Source organism: Chanos chanos, chromosome 13 (assembly GCF_902362185.1).
Source record: "Chanos chanos chromosome 13, fChaCha1.1, whole genome shotgun sequence".
NCBI classification, from domain to species: Eukaryota; Metazoa; Chordata; class Actinopteri; order Gonorynchiformes; family Chanidae; genus Chanos; species Chanos chanos.
Genome location: NC_044507.1, coordinates 13214409 through 13233824, shown reverse-complemented (window position 1 = coordinate 13233824; position 19416 = coordinate 13214409). Strand labels below are relative to the sequence as shown.

General features: G+C 42.7%; 2 protein-coding genes across 3 annotated transcripts in view; one reads left to right on the top strand and one right to left on the bottom strand.

Annotated features, from left to right (window-relative positions):
* Nucleotides 1-328: 328 nt before the first annotated feature.
* On the top strand, nt 329-12618 carry tecpr1b (tectonin beta-propeller repeat containing 1b). Its single transcript, XM_030790026.1, has 25 exons — nt 329-403; nt 1044-1276; nt 1435-1620; nt 2036-2158; nt 2456-2578; nt 2981-3155; nt 3493-3590; nt 3728-3829; nt 5545-5675; nt 5868-6316; nt 6587-6693; nt 6884-7039; nt 7517-7666; nt 7900-8057; nt 8385-8512; nt 8756-8831; nt 8935-9031; nt 9363-9442; nt 9531-9587; nt 9739-9913; nt 10123-10258; nt 10549-10641; nt 10818-10924; nt 11337-11456; nt 12029-12618. Exons 2-25 carry the CDS (start codon nt 1052-1054, stop codon nt 12161-12163), a joined length of 3387 nt encoding a protein of 1128 aa, XP_030645886.1. The 5' UTR covers nt 329-403; nt 1044-1051; the 3' UTR covers nt 12164-12618.
* A 347-nt stretch (nt 12619-12965) lies between these two features.
* Nucleotides 12966-19416, bottom strand: part of lmtk2 (lemur tyrosine kinase 2) — a 30208-nt gene continuing 23757 nt past the window's right edge. The window contains exons 11-15 of one of the 2 annotated variants that reach the window (XM_030789864.1): nt 16820-19310; nt 16322-16771; nt 16093-16225; nt 15723-15971; nt 12966-15429 (exon numbers count right to left, since the gene is read on the bottom strand). In XM_030789864.1, the coding sequence (XP_030645724.1) occupies nt 15401-15429; nt 15723-15971; nt 16093-16225; nt 16322-16771; nt 16820-19310 (3352 nt within the window). In that variant the 3' untranslated portion in view covers nt 12966-15400. Of the gene's footprint in view, nt 15430-15722; nt 15972-16092; nt 16226-16321; nt 19311-19416 lie in introns of both variants that reach the window. The other variant, XM_030789863.1, reaches the window with a different exon arrangement.

The window sequence follows — 19416 nt, the reverse complement described above, 5'->3', positions numbered from 1 at the left end:
TAATGTTGCCATGGATTAACCAGCTATGATAATCTGTCAGTCGTTTACAGGTATTTATCCAAATTTCATCGCATTTTACCTACGTTAAGTCAGTGGTGGCTACCTTCGGTTTAAATTATTGAGATGGTACAGAATGAATAATTGAACATGTAAATGTACAGGTTAGACAGCTGTAGCAGTCGGAAAAATATACGAGCCCACACTGATCGGCCAATCAGATGCCAAGGTTTTATGGCCTTCGCAGTGTGGTAGCCAATCATAGAGTAAATACTCAGACTTCCTGTTGTGGATTTTTGGAGTCCGTTACATAGGAATATTCTCTGGAAGTGATAATAAACTCCAGCTAATATTCATGGATGAACTAGGGGCTGGCTAGCGGTGGTCACCTTCAAGGACGTAAAGCGTAAGTTTAGGCTTTTGCTCAGTCCATTAATTATTATATTGTTTGTCTTATTCGCAGTTTTAGCAATAGCAGTATAAAGAGTTCTCATTCGTCGTTTCCTTTAAAATCCAGAATAGCTTAGATAATAAACCGAAGAGACTTAGTTTAGTTGTATTTTAATACGTTTACTACTTTCTTAAAATATTTGACTGAATTCACAAGAGGAAAAAGACGATTATTTAATAGGCTAGCGCTGGCCGTATGTGAAGTGTCCGATTAAGTGTCAAATACCATTGGGTGCTTGACAGTCTCACATAACATAACACTTCTTAAGACATTATCAATACAGTACTCTCAGTATAGATAAACTATGATTTTTACAATTACGATAAGATCATTAGAGATCAAAAAGTGACATATGGTTTTGAAAGGTACTGTCTGACGTATCTTTGACTTACTAGTTTGACGTCACCCCACATTCCCTGAAAATCCGTCTCTGGACGCTGCTCCTGAGTTGTGTCTGAATTGTATCAGAAGTAGAAAGATGTAGAGACGAAGTAATATGGCGTGTCATTCTGTGAGAAATGTTGGCTGGTTGCTTTTAAACTGTGACATACTTTTGCATTGTCTTTGCACCTCTGACTGTATCTGTCTCCCGCAGGGCCCGACATGCCCGATTCCCTCCTCTGGGCGGTGGATGTGTATGGGAGGGTGTACAGCCTATCCACCACTGGGGGGCACTGGGAACGCTCCAAGGATGCTCTGCTGGAGCTGAAGCGGGTGACAGGTGCATTGCAGTGCTATTGGGGCATTGGGTGCGACCACCAGGTTTACCTCAATGTTAGCCCAGGTGAAGTGCCCATACGGCACCAAGAAGAGACATATGAAAACCAGGTATAGCATTTAATCAAATTTTAAATGCTCTACATATCTCGTTGAAATTTAGTATTTTCATTTAAGAAATCTTAAGTGTGTTATTAACTTCTCATCAGATATTTGTTGATTTTGTGTCATGTGTCTCTGCTCTGTGTGTGTGTGTGAACTTGTAAAAGCGATGGAACCCATTGGAGGGTTACACAGACATGCTGCTTCCTACAGACCGGTGGCAGTGGACAGATGAGTCTGGCCTGAATGAACAGCCAGTTCACAGCTTTCATCTGCCTTCTGAGAACTGGGAATGGGAAGGAGACTGGTTTGTGGATGATGAGAGCTGTGGAAGAGAATCCTGTGCGACAGGGGTCAGGGACTTTTATCAGCTTTTGACCCACGCAGCTCTACATTTTAGCTGATACCACACCCTAACATGCATTTGATTAATGTGAACATTCTACTGTGAGATAAGATTTTTTTTTTTTACATTTTCAGTTAGATACTTTCATAAACTGTAATCCTAGATGAATTCATACTTGTACATTTTCAGGTCTTTGTGATAGCAAAGGCACATATTTATTATCAGATGTATTAACTGGCAAGATTGTCTCCTTTCATTGCACGGACGAGAACGAACTGATCTCAAACAATCACATTGCCCACAAAGACAGCTTACGTCACTGGCTTTCTTCTTTGCTACATAGTATATCTCAGACATGTAAGCTAAGCTTTGTATCAACAACACTTTTGCATGGATCATTTAGGATATCTTTGTTGATCCAGGGTTGGGAATATGCTGTGGATTTTCCAGCCACCTACACAAAGGAGAAAAAATGGAATTCCTGTGTCCGTCGGAGGAGATGGCTCCGCTACAGGAGATATAAAGCACAAGGTTCTTGGGCCAAGGTACTGTCATTAACTGAGGACAAAATAATCCAGTAATTAATGGTCTGATATTATTTATATTTTTTTTTTCAAAGACGTATTACATTTAGCTTATGCTGATGACATTCACTGTTACACAAATGACTGTTTAGTTATGAGGAAGACAGTAAGGTTAGGATGATTGCAATAAAATATGAAAATTAAACCTTACTTATTGCGTAGAGTTGTTATTGTCTGTCACATGATAAAAGTGTACAGTTAACCATACAGTCTGGAGTAAACTAAACCCATGTATTTGTGTGTGTGGTGTTTGTTTAGGTGCCTTTAGACAAAGCCAGACCTCCTCCAGAACCCTTCATTGACATCAGCTGCGGGGGCTGGACAATGAGTGACAGCAGTGAGAAACACATTTTTCTCTGGGCTGTGTCTCAGCAAGGAAAGGTAAACTTTAACTTTACCACCGACCTGGGATAACAGTGTTCTCTTCAGTTTAAAATTAGAAATGCGGTAGAGATAACGTGATGTGATCTTACCCACAATGCACTCTATGATGCACTTAAAACAGTCAACCACCAGAGGTCAGTGTGGTTGCGTAATGTTAATGTTAAGGGAGAAACTAAGACACTGACTAGCAGGCATTTCAAGCATTTTGCAGCTATACCCTGTCTTAGTGGATGATTTGCGATGTTTGTATTGTACTCCATCTGAGCAGTCCAGTATCAAGTTCAAGTTCTAGTTCATTTGTATAGCACTTTCAAAGCAGCTCAAAGCAGCTTTACAGCGATCAGTGCCTAAACAGACTATCAGACTAATGTAAGTCTTCGTCACTGTTAACCTTCACAGGTGTGGTTCCGCTCAGGCATCCATTATCAGAACCCAGAGGGCTCTCACTGGGAGCAAGTCCAGGTACCGAGGGAGGTGGCCCAAATAGCTGCCGGACCGTCGGACCTGCTCTGGGCTGTTCTTTGGGAAGGACAGCTCCTGGTCAGGACAGGGATCACCAAGGACTGTCCTAAAGGTCTCCTGCTGTTAATAGATGCATACATACATACTCGCCGATTGACTGATTGATTAATTTATTGATTGACAGGTTGATGGACTTGTTTTGGCAAGCTGTACATACATGATTAAAGGATCAGAATTGTGAAACAAATAATATTCTCCCACAACATGACATACTTGCAGGTATTTAAAATTAAAACACACCCTCGTGTGTTTCAGTATGGCAAGTGCATTCCTGCATTACTGCATTGATCACTGATATTATTTTGAACTTGTATCATCAGTGTTGTTTTGACTTACTTTGTGAAATACATGGTTTAATATAATGGTTGATGCTTATCCTCTGATTTTAGGATCATCATGGGTAGTAGTGGATCCCCCAAACCAAGCAGGTGCCATCCATGTTGCTGTGGGAGTCAACGTGACATGGGTAGTCACCAAAGACAACAAGGTACAATTCTTTCCACACCAGTCACATTTTCAGTTAGGGGAAGGAGACCATCTTAATTACATAAAGACATATTTAGATTGATGCTATTCTTAAATTGTTGACTGTAATGCCATTGGCCATGCCCCTGTATGTATCAGGTGTGGTTCAGACGGGGCGTAAATTCCCATAATCCCTGTGGCTCTGGTTGGATCAGCATCAGCAGTGAGATGGTGATGGTGAGCGTGGGACCAGATGACCAGGTGAGATCCTACTCAGTTTTGGTAAGACCCTTCCGTCTCTGACGCAGGGGTGACCTAAAAGTGTCATTAAGTTCGCCATAATGAGTTGTTTGTGAAATCATGCTGTAAAGGTACAGCACTTCACTTATTTAGCGCTTTTCTCAAACTGACGCGTTGATAAGCTGGTGTGACTTGTTGTGACATCTGCTCTGACAATGCTAATGATGTAGCAACGCCTGCCGCGTGACACAGTGTTAAAAAGACCGCATCCATTTCCATTCAGAGATGTTTGTGTGTGCCTGAAGATGATGATGCAAAAAAAAAAAAAAGAAACAGCTCTCTTTTCATGAGTTGTCTCAGTGGAACATAATGTAACGACAGCATGTCCTGTTTAACTTTACTGCGCTATCATAATTGCATCCTCACATTTCTCCCATCTCCCTGATGAATGAAGATATAAATAGGTCCCCGAAGAACCTGTTTACAGCTCTGATTCTTACACGCCACTTTGCGATTGAAGCATCCTAAGATTTTGTGTGCTAGGGAGCGATATGTTCTTCCAGTTAAAGAGTCTGGCTCTACTCACTGTCATCCCCATCTCTCCAACAACCCCCCCCCCCCCCCCCCCCCCCCCTCCCCAAATCAGCTCCCCCTGGCAGTCTCAGACTCGGTCCCTGTGCTAGCATGCCAAAGAGCTAACAGAATCACATTTCCTTGGGTGATGATTTCTGGAGGAGAGGCTCCAGCTGCTGAGAATTGGTGTGGAGTCCGCAGGCAGTGCAAACCCTAGCGTCCCTCCCCTGTCCTGTAATTGGAGCTGCGACCTCACTTTCTCTCTCTCTCTCTCTCCTTCTTTCTGTCTCTGTCTCTCTTTGCTGTCTTGCGCCAGCTGCCCCATGGCCCAACCATATATATACTCTGCCTATACTCTGAGAGCCAGAGCACCATAACGGACCGTATCTAATTTGAGCTTGGCTGGGCATCATTCTCCATAATTCACATTTCATTCTCCCATGTCGCAGGCTGTGCAATGCACAGGGATGCAGGGTTAATATGTTTTCCTCTGTCCTTAATTTGGGTTAATCAGAAACAATATCCTGATGGATAAAACAGTGTCAGCACATGAAGAGAAAATGCCAGAAGATCAGCTCGGGACACAGCCAGTGACTGACGTGGCCTGATTTTTCACCAGCGATGTGTTGGTTCCCTTTGCTAAATTTGTGCTGCTAAATTAATGTGCCTAAATTTGATCCCCAGCCTCATAATGATTATACTTGAATCTGGACCTTGGTTCTGGTCCCAGTATTACTGAGTGCTGTGTTTTATGTCCAACATTCTGGAGCCTCAAAAGTGATGCCGTCTTAGGGGGCAGTCAGAGGTGGGAATTTTCCAGCTTGTCTGTATTTGGCAAATCATGACTCTGGCATATCATTACTCATTACCCTTTTGGCATGGCAGTGGGGTTCTATAATGACCACCAACTTCATGAGCTAACAGATTTGTGCCCTTGCTGAGAGTTTGGCATGTGACGCACACAGGGACGCTTCATGCAGGCTTTAGGGTAATGGTTTATAGCCATACTGTGGAGCTTATGGCTGAGTGATCATGTTAAGGCAGACAGGCTGATGCCTGGTGTGCGTTTGTGTGTGTGTGTGTGTCTCTCTCTGTTTGCGCATGTGTTTTATGAGTTCAGGGAATTTCCTCTAATGAAATGTGTTGGTATCTGTGTAACTCAGGTATGGGGTGTCGGCAGTGAGGACCGGACAGTGTACTTCCGACACGGTGTGACTGCCACAGAGGTCACAGGGAAGTCATGGATCCCAGTGTCTGCCCAACTGGATGGAAGTCGCCCCACAAACCAGCCTAAGTCAGTGAGACCATCTATAGGAGACCCTCCTGTGCTTAGCAGCACATAATTCACCCTCTAGGTGGCGCCTTATGTACACTCAGTGGTGTTACTTCAAACCTCTGTGCTTCTCTTTTTATGTGTCTGAAAAGCTTTGATTTGTCTTTGATTCTTTACCTTCTCCTTTCTTTCCCTCTCTCTCTCGCCGTGCAGTGAATGTTGCATTTTCAGCGGTGAGATGACCACTCCTTCTCAGGGTTCAGTTCTCAGCTGTGATGATCCAAATGAGCCCAAGCCGTCTATTCCAAAAATTACAAGTGACAGCTTTATCTCCGCCCTTGTGTCTGACGCGACCGGCCCGCCCCACACCCCTGTGCCTGAAGAGACCCTGGAGCAGACAGAGAACGACGATGTTGCATCTACCCAGGTTCCAACACTCCCTGCCAGTCAGTCCAGCGGGAGTGAACCCCCGTGGAGTAATGTTGACTTGGAGGAAATGAAGAGTGCTCCCTCTAGTGCTACCCGGAGCTCTGTGGCCACGTACCCTATAGAGCTAGCGCAGACTGTGGAGCAAGAGGAGGAGAGGCCTCCCTGGGCCTGGGTGACAGGAGGCGGCTGCGTCCTCAATGAAGCCTCATGCGTTAGCTGGCTTAGCACGTCAGGTATGGCTACACAGCCTTGTCTATGGTTCTGTGATCATGAATGACAGTTGGGCTGTTTGAGAACTCTCTTTGGTGTATGTGTCATTAAATAAGTATATTCTATAAGTGGAGAAAACCGCAGTGTGAACAGAGTATACTCAAAACCTCTGCTTTCACTTTCCAGATAATACTTCGTTTGAGCTTCTATATCATTCTTAACCAACATCGGGGTTGGACTGTTGAACCATAATATGGACTGTTTCTCCTTCTATAATGGCTCTTTCTCTTTAGACGGAGGGCCTCTCTCTCCATCCATTACTCCTGCACTTGCGGTGTCTGGACAGGAGCAGAGAACCAGGAGAGACTCAGACACACAGCGAGTGCAGACAGCAGAAAAGGTGACACACACACACATCAAACAAACCTCAAAATCTAAAACACTGGAAATATGGACCCTAGAAATCACAGCATTGGCTTCTAACTCTGTGTTTTTTTAACAGCGTGTTTTGTGTTTCCGGGTTGGGGGCGTGTGTGTGTGCTGCGTGCATCCGTATGGCCATGTGTGTCTGTGTGTGTTTACGTGTTCAGTCTGTGAGGGTGAGAAAGGCCCGCATGCGTTGGTGGAGGGACTGGCTACCTCATCAGTGGGAGGATGTGGGGGTGTGTCTAGAGCAGGTCAGCAGCACCAATGGCAGGAGAGATGACATGCTTTACATCTACTACACCCACAATGAGGAGAGGAAGGTAAGCCCTCAGTAACATATACTCGCCGTTAACATATGATCTAGTTTTTACATGTTCCTATGCACTTACAAGCATATTAAATCTAACGTTTAATTGTTTAATTGCATTAGGTGTAAATAACCATGCGATGTTACATGTATTATTTGCTTGTTTGCGTTTATTCAATTAGCATGTGCTCTTGTCTAGAGCAACTTACAAAGTGTGTATAGTGCACGATGGTAAAAGAACATAAGTGCAGCCTCCTCCAGGCACTAAAGCAGAGTGGTGGTAAGGCAGATGCAGAGCTGTGTGTTTGCCTGAGTCATCTTGACTGAGTTGAAGGCTATGCAAGGGGAAGATTTATAAGAGTGTGGCTAATGGAAATTGCAAATTGGGGGCATAATGTAAAATTTAAAAAGCCAAGCATACAACGTGCTGTTAAAATAAATGAACGCTTTTTTGTTTTTCTGTGTCTTCTGCCCTGTTGGTGTGTGATAGTTCCTCTGTGCTCTGATAAATGAGGTAACAGCCCTGGTGCCTATGCTCAGAGACTCCCTTCAGTGTCTGGCTGTGTACACAGCGGAGAGGACCAGGCAGAGATGGCCCATTCTGCTCTCCACTTTCTCACAGAAGGACATGAACGACTGGGTATGAATGGCATATGTATGGATGGTGTGAGTGAAACGTAAGAGAGAGATAATAATGAAGACACTTGTGTGGCTAGTTTGTCCTTACCATGGTGAGTAGCTGGAACAAGCATTTGCAAGGTGTCTGTATTGACATTTTCCGTACTGTATTTAAGTGTGTGCGTGTGTGTGTGTGTGTGTGTGTGTGTATGCGCACATTTTTTGTGTATTCACATGCATGTGTCTGTCCTGCAGCTGTCCGTGTTGAATGAATCTTGCTGTGACTCACGGAGTCTTCGTGGGCCTCCGTCTAAACAGGCACTCTGGTCGGTCACCTCCAAGGGTGACATCATGGTCCACGACCCCCTTCCGAGCCTGGAGGCCCCTGGCCAGCACCAACCTTGTGACCAAATGTAAAATTCTTCTCTCGTCTCTACTCCTCTTTTTCTCCCTCTTTCTCTCCCTCTCTCTCTGCCATGCGTAAATTACACCGAGACACCATGTTTTGGCAGTTGTAACATCTCAAAGCCATTTGCCGTATTTGCTTTGTGCTCTGGTCTGCATGCACACAGCTTACATGTCTACGCAGCTTTGATTTTCATTTACCAAACATGCTTGCTAAGCATCGTTAATATCTTGCTTCATCAGCATGACTTGTAGCTGTCTGTTGCTGCTGGTGTCTGTGTGTCTGTGTCTGTGTGTTGTCTGTGCGTGTGTGTGTGTTGTGGTTTTGGGTTCAGGTTTTGGCGTCAGATTCCTGGTCACCTGCTATGTGTGGAGTGTAACAGTCTAGGTGTGGTATGGGGCATTGGCTATAACCGCAAAGCTTGGGTCTACACTGGGGCCTGTAGTGCAGTCTCCTCTCAGGGTAAACTCTCTCACACTATAACTTACTGCACTCAACAAGTCCTTCAGTTAAGAGGAATCCTCAAAATAACGTATTTAAGTGTCTTCAACTTCTAAGTACGTCAAATAAATCAAAACCTTTTCATCTGCCTAAACTAACCAAGGTGTCTTTCTTTCATGTAAGATATCGAATTAGGCACTAAACAATCATTTCCGTGCAACTGTTTTGAGTTTTTTGATGTGAAGAATTGTTATTTTATGGCAGGAACAGTAACAGATGTCAGAAATGTGTACATTTATGAGAACCAGCGATGGAATCCAATGACTGGATACACAGATAAGTATGTGCCATATTACAGAGACACTCAGTGTGCTCAACGTTTCCTCTTGCTCCTTAGCTCAGGTGAGAATGTGCGAAAAAATAACCTGTGTCTTTTCGGACAGAGGCCTTCCCACTGACCGCTACATGTGGAGCGATGCATCTGGACTGAAAGAGTGCACTAAAGATAACACAGCACCACCTTCACCTCAGTGGACCTGGGTGAGTGCTCAGCCTAAAACAGAACTAGCCGTGGTTGTCTGTCATTGGTTAAAATGGCTTATCGCAAGACCTTGGCATCCTTCAGGAGAACCCCACGTCTGCAGTATTGTATTCCAATAAAAATCAAATGGACCTGTTTTTACTAAACAGGAGCCTCACTAGATCTTAATCAGCTTAATCTTTTTTTTTTTTTTTTTAAACCTCGCTGAATGAATGTAGAGGGAGAATGGGAATAAATGCCTGTATTCTTGAAATGACAGCTGTAAACACTATATCCCCATCAGTCCTTTTACTGTGACACAGCATGACAGCGAGCCATTTGCTCTGACAGGTGTCTGACTGGGCCGTTGATTACAGTGTCCCCGGAGGCACAGACAAAGAGGGCTGGCAGTATGCAGCAGATTTCCCAGTGTAAGTCCATTTAATCTATCACATCAGTGTGCTGGATCAAAGGCTTCTAACTTTAAACTAAGCATATTTTTGTCATGTCACCATACAGAACCTATCATGGCTACAAGACCATGAAGGACTTTGTGAGGCGCAGGCGTTGGGCCAGGTGAATTGTTTTGCTCACCTTTCAGTCTTGATGTCTAAACATGGTTTTTCGTTGTTTTTCTGTGATACTCGGTAGAATCCTTTTCAACCCTTTTTTTTGTTTCATTTACGAGGTTAAGGACATGCATTTATTTTTAACACTCTCCCAACAGGAAGTGTAAAATAACACTGACTGGCCCCTGGCAGGAAGTCCCACCCATTTCTTTGATTGACATCACTATCCTGCCATGTCTGGCTCAGAGCAGTATGGAGCAGGTGCCTGTGTGGGCTGTCAGTGAGAAGGGGGACGTCCTGTGTCGCCTGGGAGTGACCCCTCAAAACCCATCTGTGAGGATCAAGCTGCTCCCTTTACCAATACCCTCTGTATCTCTCCCTGAAATATACACAACAGGACATCAGCCCACCTCTCCCCAGTAGCCACCTCTTTGTCTACACTCTCTTTTCCTTTGTTTTGTGTTGTGAGACTTGTGTGAACCTGCTGATTGGTTCACTGCTGCCGCTGCAGTGACTCTGGTTGTAACTGTATGACACAACAGGGCACCTCCTGGCTGCATGTCGGCACAGATCAACCTTTCAAGTCCATCAGTATTGGCGGGGGGCACCAGGTTTGGGCCATTGCCAGGGATGGTGCTGTGTTCTACCGAGGCTCTGTGTCTGTCCAAAATCCTGCGGGTGAGTGTCCTGTCTAGCCAATGATCATAAATGATACACCTGCGAAAAAAGGTTCCTCTCATAAACAGAAATTTTATGACAGGACCCGGATTTTTTGTATCATTTTATGTCTTGCCTGCAATTGTTATGAGTAGTCATTAATCATGGGTTAAACAGTTAAACTAACTCATATACATGGAATCATGCAGAAGATTTTGGGATTGAGGGCTGGTTTGTAGAAATCACAGAGTCACAGTTGCACAATTTAAGTCAGAAGCTGATAAGGTTTCGTGTATGCCCTGGTCTTGTAGGAGAATGCTGGTATCACATACCCTCTCCACCACGACAGACCCTCAGGCAGGTGTCTGTAGGCAGGACATCTGTTTACGCAGTGGATGAAAACAGTAAGGACTAATGCTTGTTGAGTGAACTAATATTGTATAGAATCAAGTACTATTATAATTGAAATTTCAAATTTTATTTTGCTATCTGAATTCAGTCTTCCCTGTAGTAAACATCTCTCCAGCCTTCTTTTGTTTTTTGTTTTTTTGTGTGTGTGTGTGTGTGTGTGTTTGGGCAGATAATCTGTGGTACAGACAGGGGCTTACTCCCAGCTACCCTCAGGGTTCTGCTTGGGAGCTCATCTCCAATAATGTATCGAAGGTCAGCGTTGGGCCACTGGACCAGGTCTGAAACTCCCCATCACATCTTTTCACTCTAAAGGCTCAAGGTTTACTAATTATCACAAGTAAATGCCACAGAGAACCAAACACACTTAGAGCAGATATACTTGGACCATTGAAAACATGGACGAGCAGTCACTCAAGGCTGATCCACAGGTGGGGGTGAAACAAAGTAGATTCTGACAATAAAAGGAACTACTGTTTATGTGCAATAGAGACAAGACTTTTGGTTTGTTGAAGAAAAATGATAAAAAATAAAAAATAAACAGTGATGTAAAAGCATGTCTCCTGAGAGGAGAGATATGAATGAGGTATGTTAGGACCTCAGATAAAGGCATAGTGCACAGAGTTCATCGTTTGGCCTTTTCTCTCTCTATGAACATTCCTTAAATGTCTATATTGTGGATTTTCCTCAGGTGTGGATCATAGCAGAGAAAGTTCCGGGTTGTGTTGCTGAGAGCTCAGGCACTGTGTGTCACAGGCTGGGTGTGAGGCCCATGCAGCCAAAAGGCTTGTCCTGGGACTATGGCATAGGCGTGAGTCACCTGCCTCAGAGCAACACATAACACCTGCTGCTGTTGCTAGCCCATACAAAATTAAAATCAAATGAAAATCCAAAGTCATAATTGGACTCGAAGACTCCCATGAGAATGCTGCCCAAGCCATAGCTCTGCTTATTTACCACTGCTTTTAACAGAAGCGAATAATGTTCATTCATTCTCTTGCTTTTTATTCCGGATATAAACCATTGGAACAAGTAAAAATCAGTTCAGATTATTTTCACTGTCATCTATACTATTATGATTTCCAAAAGAGTTCCCTTTGACAAACAATGTCATTGTTTATGTGAGAAATGCACTACAATTCATCTAACTCGTCAACCTCTTTCAAATGTTAGACCTCACATACAAGACTTGCATTTAAAAGGCCTCTTATGTCTCAGAAACGTATCTACTAATTGGTACTGAAATGAACAGAAAACACACATTGAGTGATTTTTTAACAGCAATGAGCTTACTTCATAATGCAAATTTTGAGAGATATTTTCATTATATTGTGTGCCTCTTCTGTTTTGTTAAGTTTTGTTATTGATTGCATGTTTCTGCAGGGTGGATGGGAGCACTTGTCTGTTAGGGGAAATTCTACTGAGGCCCAGCGCCTGGTCCCTCGCAGTCCGCTGCCCATCAGGACCCAGAGACAGGTGAATGGGAATGCTGGAAGCTTTGTAGGGTCCCTGCCTTGACCATAGCGTTCATGTCAGACAGCATGTTTGAGGCCTCAGCTTGGAGGTCTGAGGTTTGCCCGTGTCCTGTCTCTCCTAATTACACCTTCCACAGTGTCTCACCTCTTGTCCACTACCACATGTGACTTCCTTTTTAATTCGTGTTTGTTTGTTTGTTTGTTTCTCTTTTTCTTTTAACTAATTTGCCTGAAAGACTGACAATTTGATCTGATCTTATTAATAGACATGAGGTAGTGTTACTTGTGTTCTTTGTATGTGAACTTATGTTTGAAAAGAATGAAGGCTGACTTTCTTTCTTCATATAAATTGGGTCTGTAGTTTGTTTTTTCTTTCCTTTTACTTAAGCCTCTTGTTTGTCCTGGTGTGAGGTTTTGAGTGTCCAGATAACATATTAACAAGCTTGTTTGTATTAACAGGACTATGCATCTTCAGTGTTTCTCATCACAGTACTGTCCATGAAAACATCTATGATTTTCATGCAGCCCAAGACATTCAAAACCAAAATTAACCCTTGTTTTCGTATTCATTAATAACCTAATAGCTAATCAATTCCTTGCTCTTCACTGATCATGAATTTATTATTTATTTGTAATTTAATGATTATTTTATTATTAATAATTAAATTATTTTGTCTTTGATTGTGCATGGGGCCTTCATTAATATGTCTGTTTCTGATAATAAGTGGATGTTGAGACTGAAGACATATCGAATAATTATCCCAAACTATGCAAGGAGAGTTCCATAAGGTTCAGTGATGAAAGACACGAAAACGTAGAAGTAAATCTTCATTTATTTCCATATTAAACAGTGTAATTAATTATAAACAATTCAATCAATTACACTAAGCATGATCATCAATATGAAGTAAAAATACCACAATTTTTAAAATTTACAAGTTATGAGGACAGGATGACCTGCATTTTTTTCAACTGTTTATACCATTACTTTAGCTTTTTTCTCTTTATCAGTGATATTTTAAACTGTGATATGTAGTGTTTTAGATTTGCTTTAAATTACAAAATGAAATTTCATACCTAGAACTTACATTATTCCCCATTTACAGACAAAATTAAACATTTATATACATCAGTAGAGTTCAACATGAAGTTACACTTCTCAGATGTGCAAGATTAAGCAAATGAGTACATACTGTAGAATAAAACAGGAATTTTCCTTAAATAAAATATAAACTTCAACTGAAAGATAGTGCTGGTTAGACACATTTTGCTAATCTAAAATACAGATCTGACAGCACTTGAGAAAGGGCCTTTATGAACCTGATGATCAAAAAGATATCCCATTAAAAATAAATTCTCAAAATATCTCCACAACACAACCATGAGAAAGCTAAATCAAAATATAAACTAATTTTTTATGGTTGGACAAGGAGAGGATATTTTAAGACATCAAATAGCTCATCTTGGTGATCTTGTATTTTTTCTTCTTTTTGACTGAATCCCAACTTATATACACAAACTGATCTTCATACAGATAATGTCAACCATTACATATCTATGGAAATGACATTTTATGTGATCTTCATACAAAGTATCTATACTAGTGGGTATCTATGCAAACGACATTTGAAGCTGTAAATAAATTGGCCATTCAGAAACGTTTAAAATAACAAAAACCTCTGAGTCAAATGCCTCCTGAAATGAGACAGAAAATCCTAAGCCCTGAAATGTTTAAATGCTTCTAAAGTGTTAATATTTGGAGAAAAAAGGAATAGAGGACAAAGGTGATTCCAAATGACTTATTGACATTTCCTCATTTTGACTGCAACAGCCAACACTGGAGTTGTCCTTTAGGTCCAAGTGACTTTCTCTTACAGTCCCTGCACTGTAAACCAATGCACATAAACATCACCACAATCACACAGATCCTTCCCTATATTTATAACCTCAATATTTCATTGCACAAAATGAATGCCTGATGAAGCCCACAGCAATGTGTATTGTACTCTGACAAAGATACCAGACCATCCTATGTTTTACAATAAACTCAAATAGGTCAAGAAAATTCAAAGAACCTGGACTCAAACAATCAACTTTGGAAGATAATCTCAGTTTGCATCACTGCCACTGGCTTAAAAAGGTATTTTCAGAAAGATTTAAGTGTAAAATCTTAAGGTGTCTCCTCTGCCAGGGAGGCAAGTTCAGCAAAACAGTAATTTCGGAATAACTAAGCATTTATCTCTTTGCAAATCACTTACTTCCTATTTTTAGTGTGTCATATACTACGATGTGTTTTAACAATATAAAAAGCCATGAACTAATGCCACAAACTGATTTTACACACACACACATGGATTTGATCTGAACTACAAGGTTGATGATCTCATAACCATTCACCTCTCAGTATGTGACACTGTTTGCCTTCATAAATACTATAGTCAAAGATCTGACAGCTGTTTGACAGAGAAAGAGCCGTTTACTTTCTAAATTCCAATAAACTCCAGTTTCCAGTTACACGTAAAAAGACCAAACCGAGACTTCAAGAAAGCATCTCGCGTCTGGAAAACAAATTCAAGAAAACCAAGAGGAGACGTGCTGAGATGAAAGCTGCTCTCATTTCATTGTTAGTTCAGACAATGACGTGTGTCACACCAGATTTCACAAGCTTGACAAGTTCAAGCCAGATGTTTAAATAAAAAAGGCAACTATCAAACAATATCAAAAAACTGCACGAGTGAGTGTGAGCCCATTGGCTGAAAATGTTTACGAGAAGAGTCTTCTTTTTGAATCTGACAAATGCAGAAGAGCTTATGTCTGTTGTCATTTTAGAGCAGAATTCAATACAGTGTGAGCAGAAATTCCCAAGAGAAGAGCGTGCATTTAGCAAGAGCACAGAAATAAGAGCCAAGACACATGGAAAGCGCCTGACAGTTTTAAAGCCAACGTGACGTGAGATCCATCCTCTCTGAATTGCACAAAAGGAAAAAAAAAATATAAAATGATGCAAAATGTAGTAAATGGTGACTGCTCTGAGGCTTGACCACTGCCAGTCTTGTCAAAAGTTCATTCAAAAGTTCATGAAAGGGAACAAAGAATGGGCTCGAGGGTGGTTTGAGCCAAAGGCTCAGTCTTCATACATACATAGATACAAAGTCCTTTTCATTGAAATCGCAATGCTGCCTGAGAAAAGCAATCAAGTGTCTGTCCTACATTCACAAAGATGTGTCTCCAGGTTGATTAAATCACCCAAGAGAGGATGTATTACCTCTCCAGCTACCTCTTAATCCTTTTCTCCATCTTCACTGCTTCCTGCGGTTTGAAAAAGACAAACATAAATATGTCAGTCATAAAATAGCCGGATAAGTTCAGTCAGTGTTTTCATGTATGCAGGTATACTCTATCTGTCTGATGTTCTTACATTTCCTCTGGACTCTGTATTTTGAACCAACATAGAACACAATTCTATAATGAGATTGTGATTGGTCAGAGGATTCGTTTTACACCTAGGAAGAGTTTACTGCACAATCTACATTCTAGCATTATGCTAACAATTCACAGCAGTGTATTTAGGATAAATTTATGTTCGTGTGTTTTTGACATACCTCCTTGATCAATGTCAGAGTCTGTGAGGTGCGTGAGGGAGAAGCTGGCGATGCTAGCTGGGGAGATGGAGAAACGGGAGTAGGAGGAGGTGCTTGTCCAGCTCTGCTCATGGGTACGGTTGGCAGGAGGTGGGGAGAAGTAGCGTGAGGCTGAAGAGGGTGGAGTCCTGTTCACTGAAGTGTCACTACCTGCTTTGGAGAGGAAGGAGGGTTCTGAAGGGAAGTCATCGTCCCACTCAAAAGCACCACCTGTGGGGCAGAGAAAAGGTTTTCAGTTTTCCTTGTGTTTCTCAGACCTTTCAGGGTGGTAATTAAACTGCAGGAGAAGTTACCATATCTGGGTAGCAATATGCAAGCATTTGAGAGGTACCTTCTTCATCTGTTGAGCTTTCAGAGTTGGTGAATCTATTAAGATAGCTGGAGGAGGGCACTGGACTGCTGAACTCTGACACCTGGCTGTTGGAACCCAGACTATGGTCCCCAAGTTCTTTTGTAGGTGTTTCCTGATGAAGGAAAACAGTAAGCAATAGTAAGCTCCTATGCCATCACTGTATAGACATATATTTGTTACTGATATTAACACAAGAGGAATACTGCACCTGGTCAAAGAGATATACAGTGACGTCATCAAAGAAGGAGACTCCTCTTTTACTGTTTTCTCCATCACTGCCCCCTGTTGGGGAGGCTTTGGCTGTCTGGAGGGACTTGGGTTTCAGCAGGCTTTTGAGGTTACACGCATCACTGTTGTCTGACACAATCACAGGGACTGGATGCACAGTGTCATCTTCGCTTTCAGAGCTGTCACTGTGTAGCCGATAGGCGCGCATGTCCTCATCAGAGTCATCACTATTCTCATCCTCCTCATCTGCATCCATGCCATCTTCTGGTCCATCTTCCACAACAGTCCCATCTAGTTTGCCTAGATATCTACCTTCCATGTCAGGCTCTTTTCTCTTGGGGCCCTCTCCAGCATACATTCTTGTGAGTTTTGCATGGACCTTGCTATCTGTTGAAGGTTTTGCTGAGGTAGCAGATGTTTCTAGAGATTCCTGGACAGTACTTGATTCAGATTCACCAGATAACAAGTCAAAGGAAACCTCTAATTTCTCATCCTTTGAGCCATCAGTAGACAGTGGCTTATCTTTACTCTGTTTTTCCTCTGTGGTCAGGACAAATTCCTGGAGACCATTTCCTTCTGATGTCCCTCTATCAAGATCAGGTATTACCTCAGAAATACCAGAGGTTTCCATCTGAGCACCAGACTCAGTAAGCTCATTATGAACCTCTGGGAGTGCAAAAACATCTCCATTAGCACGACTGCCATCTGCATTAGGCCAAGGCGAGGTGTCAGAAATATGTCCATTACTGATGTCCTCAGATCTCTTCTCTGGTTCTTCATTATCAGAGAAGTAAGCAGAGTCTCTGTAGCTCCCACCAGCAGGCACATCCTCAGCAAGACCTTGCTGATGATCATCTTCATCCACATTTTCATGAGGATCCGCCTCTGACACAATAATTTCTGGAGGAACCAGCACAACAGCATCTGGCACCTTGGAAGCATTTGTTTCATCGTTCTCTGGAGATGCATCTTTGATGCTGGGTTGAGAGTTCCACTCTGGTGACTCAAGGTTCTCAGTTTCATATCCACTGTCGGCTGTTTTGTAAGGTGGCTGGAGCTTATGAAGGGCTGGGGTGTCCAGGGTTTCTACTTGGTCCACGTCTCTATGTATGTCCAGAGAGTCCAGAGAATCAGGTGTCTCTGCAGAATTTTCAATGGTGGGCAGAGTGGATGAAAGGCTGTCCTCTAGGAGGCTGTCCTGACTGATTTGATCTGGACATGGATCTGAGATCAACAAAGATGACCTGTCCTGAGATACAGTGCTGTCCACTGGGGACTCCTTCTGATCAGGGTCATCGGGTGGTTGAATCTCATCAAGAGTCCTATCTTTCTCCGAGTCTGAAAGCATGTCACTCACCGAGATCTTAATTGTTGGGCTCTCAGTTAAGCTATTGTCAAAAACAACCTTACTCTCAAGTGTCAGTGAAGTCTCAAGGCTTTTCTGATTTTCTACATTTGTCATGTACTGCTCGTTATCCTTGGAGGATCCAAGGCTATCTTCAAGGCTAGGGGTTTTGGCATCTGTGCACAAAATGTTTGTAGTGGCACTGTCAAGGAGCACAGAGGACTGGTGACTATTAGTTGAACTAACAACACGGCCCTCAGCGCTCTCAGAGGTAGATTCAGGAATAGAATCAATCCCAGCTTCAGAAGAATGTAACTGAATGCATTCTTTATTGGAAGAACCATTTCTAACTGGTAGCTGGTTGCTACAGGTTTCTCCTGTACTGAATATGTCTGAAGGCACCAATGTTTCATTTCCTTTTGGTGATAAGAAATCCAAAATTGGATCCACCAAGTTCAAGAAATCCTCTTTTAGTTGGACAGGATCCTCCTCTGAGTTTAGGGTACCCTCAGTTACATTAACCATTTCTGAGACTTCATCACTAAAAGGATTCAGTGTTGAGTTTTGTTGTTCTGGGATGTTGCTGAACTCAGTCCCTAAAAAATCAGGGTCCTCCTTCATTAGATTGTTTTCTTTGAGGAACATGAAATTGTCAGTCAGTTTCTCAGTGTTAAGAAGCCTCATTACATCTGGGCTCTCCTCTCCCAGATGAATGGCCTCTTGATGTTCCCCTAAAAAAGAACCACTTTCACTTCTTTCTGGGCTTTTAATTTCCCCATTTAATGATTCACTTTTTTGAAAATCATCTCTTTTGAGTTTAGGGAGCTCCATGAAACTCTGTCTCCAAGAATGTGAGTCCTCTAGTTTTGAATCACCCTCACTGAAAATGTTTGTATGATAAGGACTCTCATGCTCACTAGATGACCACACATGGCTGTCCTGGAGGAAGGAGTCTTTAGAATCTATGCTACGATGGAAGAAATCTGCATCCGTGCTGGATTCATCCAGTCGGATATCCTCTAGGACAACAAACTGTTGCTTTTCTGATGTGGTGCTCCCCTCAGCACCTTGGCTCTCCATCCCACCCAAATCGCTCTCCTCCTGTTCCTCAAGCTGAATGTAGTATTCATTCCCAGAGGCTGCCTTATGGGCGTCAAACACTGGCAGGATGCCTGGGACTCCAGTCGAAAAGTTACCGCTGTCAGCCTGCCGCTGACCTACCGACTCAGTAAAACGAGTAGCAGTATCCTGCCGAGGCACTGGGAAGAACATGCTGTGGTAATTCAGTGTAGTGTCCATTGGTGAGCGATTGTGGTTGTCGTAGTGGTCATGTTTGGCTGCCTCCCACACATACTCAAAGCTGAGACCACGACTGCTCTCAGTCACCGTTAGCACCTCATCTGGTTCCCGTCCATCGTCAAACTGTTCTAGGATTGGGAAAGACGAGTGGCTGACTGTGGCTTGCCGGGCAGTGGGATTTGGCTTGAGGGAGTTCCAGCGCTGCTCAAAGTCATCTTCCATCTCTTTCTGACCCTGCATTCTGAGATAGGTCAGCAGGCGGTGTACCTCCTCTGCTGTGGCCCTCTTGTCAGGGGGCAGCCAGCAAAACTGCAGAACTTCATACCTACACAGAAGAATACATGGACACCAGAGAATGACACAAACAGACATGGCCTGCGTACAATATAGTCAGAAAACTATTTTACAGAACACAAACTATCAGACTTAAT

Coding starts and splice junctions, on each gene's coding strand:
- tecpr1b (XM_030790026.1), top strand. CDS start 1,052: ATGCCCGATTCCCTCCTCTGGGCGGTGGATGTGTATGGGAGGGTGTAC. Junction 6,694..6,883: donor GAGTGCAGACAGCAGAAAAG/GTGACACACACA, acceptor TTACGTGTTCAG/TCTGTGAGGGTGAGAAAGGC. Junction 7,667..7,899: donor AGAAGGACATGAACGACTGG/GTATGAATGGCA, acceptor TCTGTCCTGCAG/CTGTCCGTGTTGAATGAATC.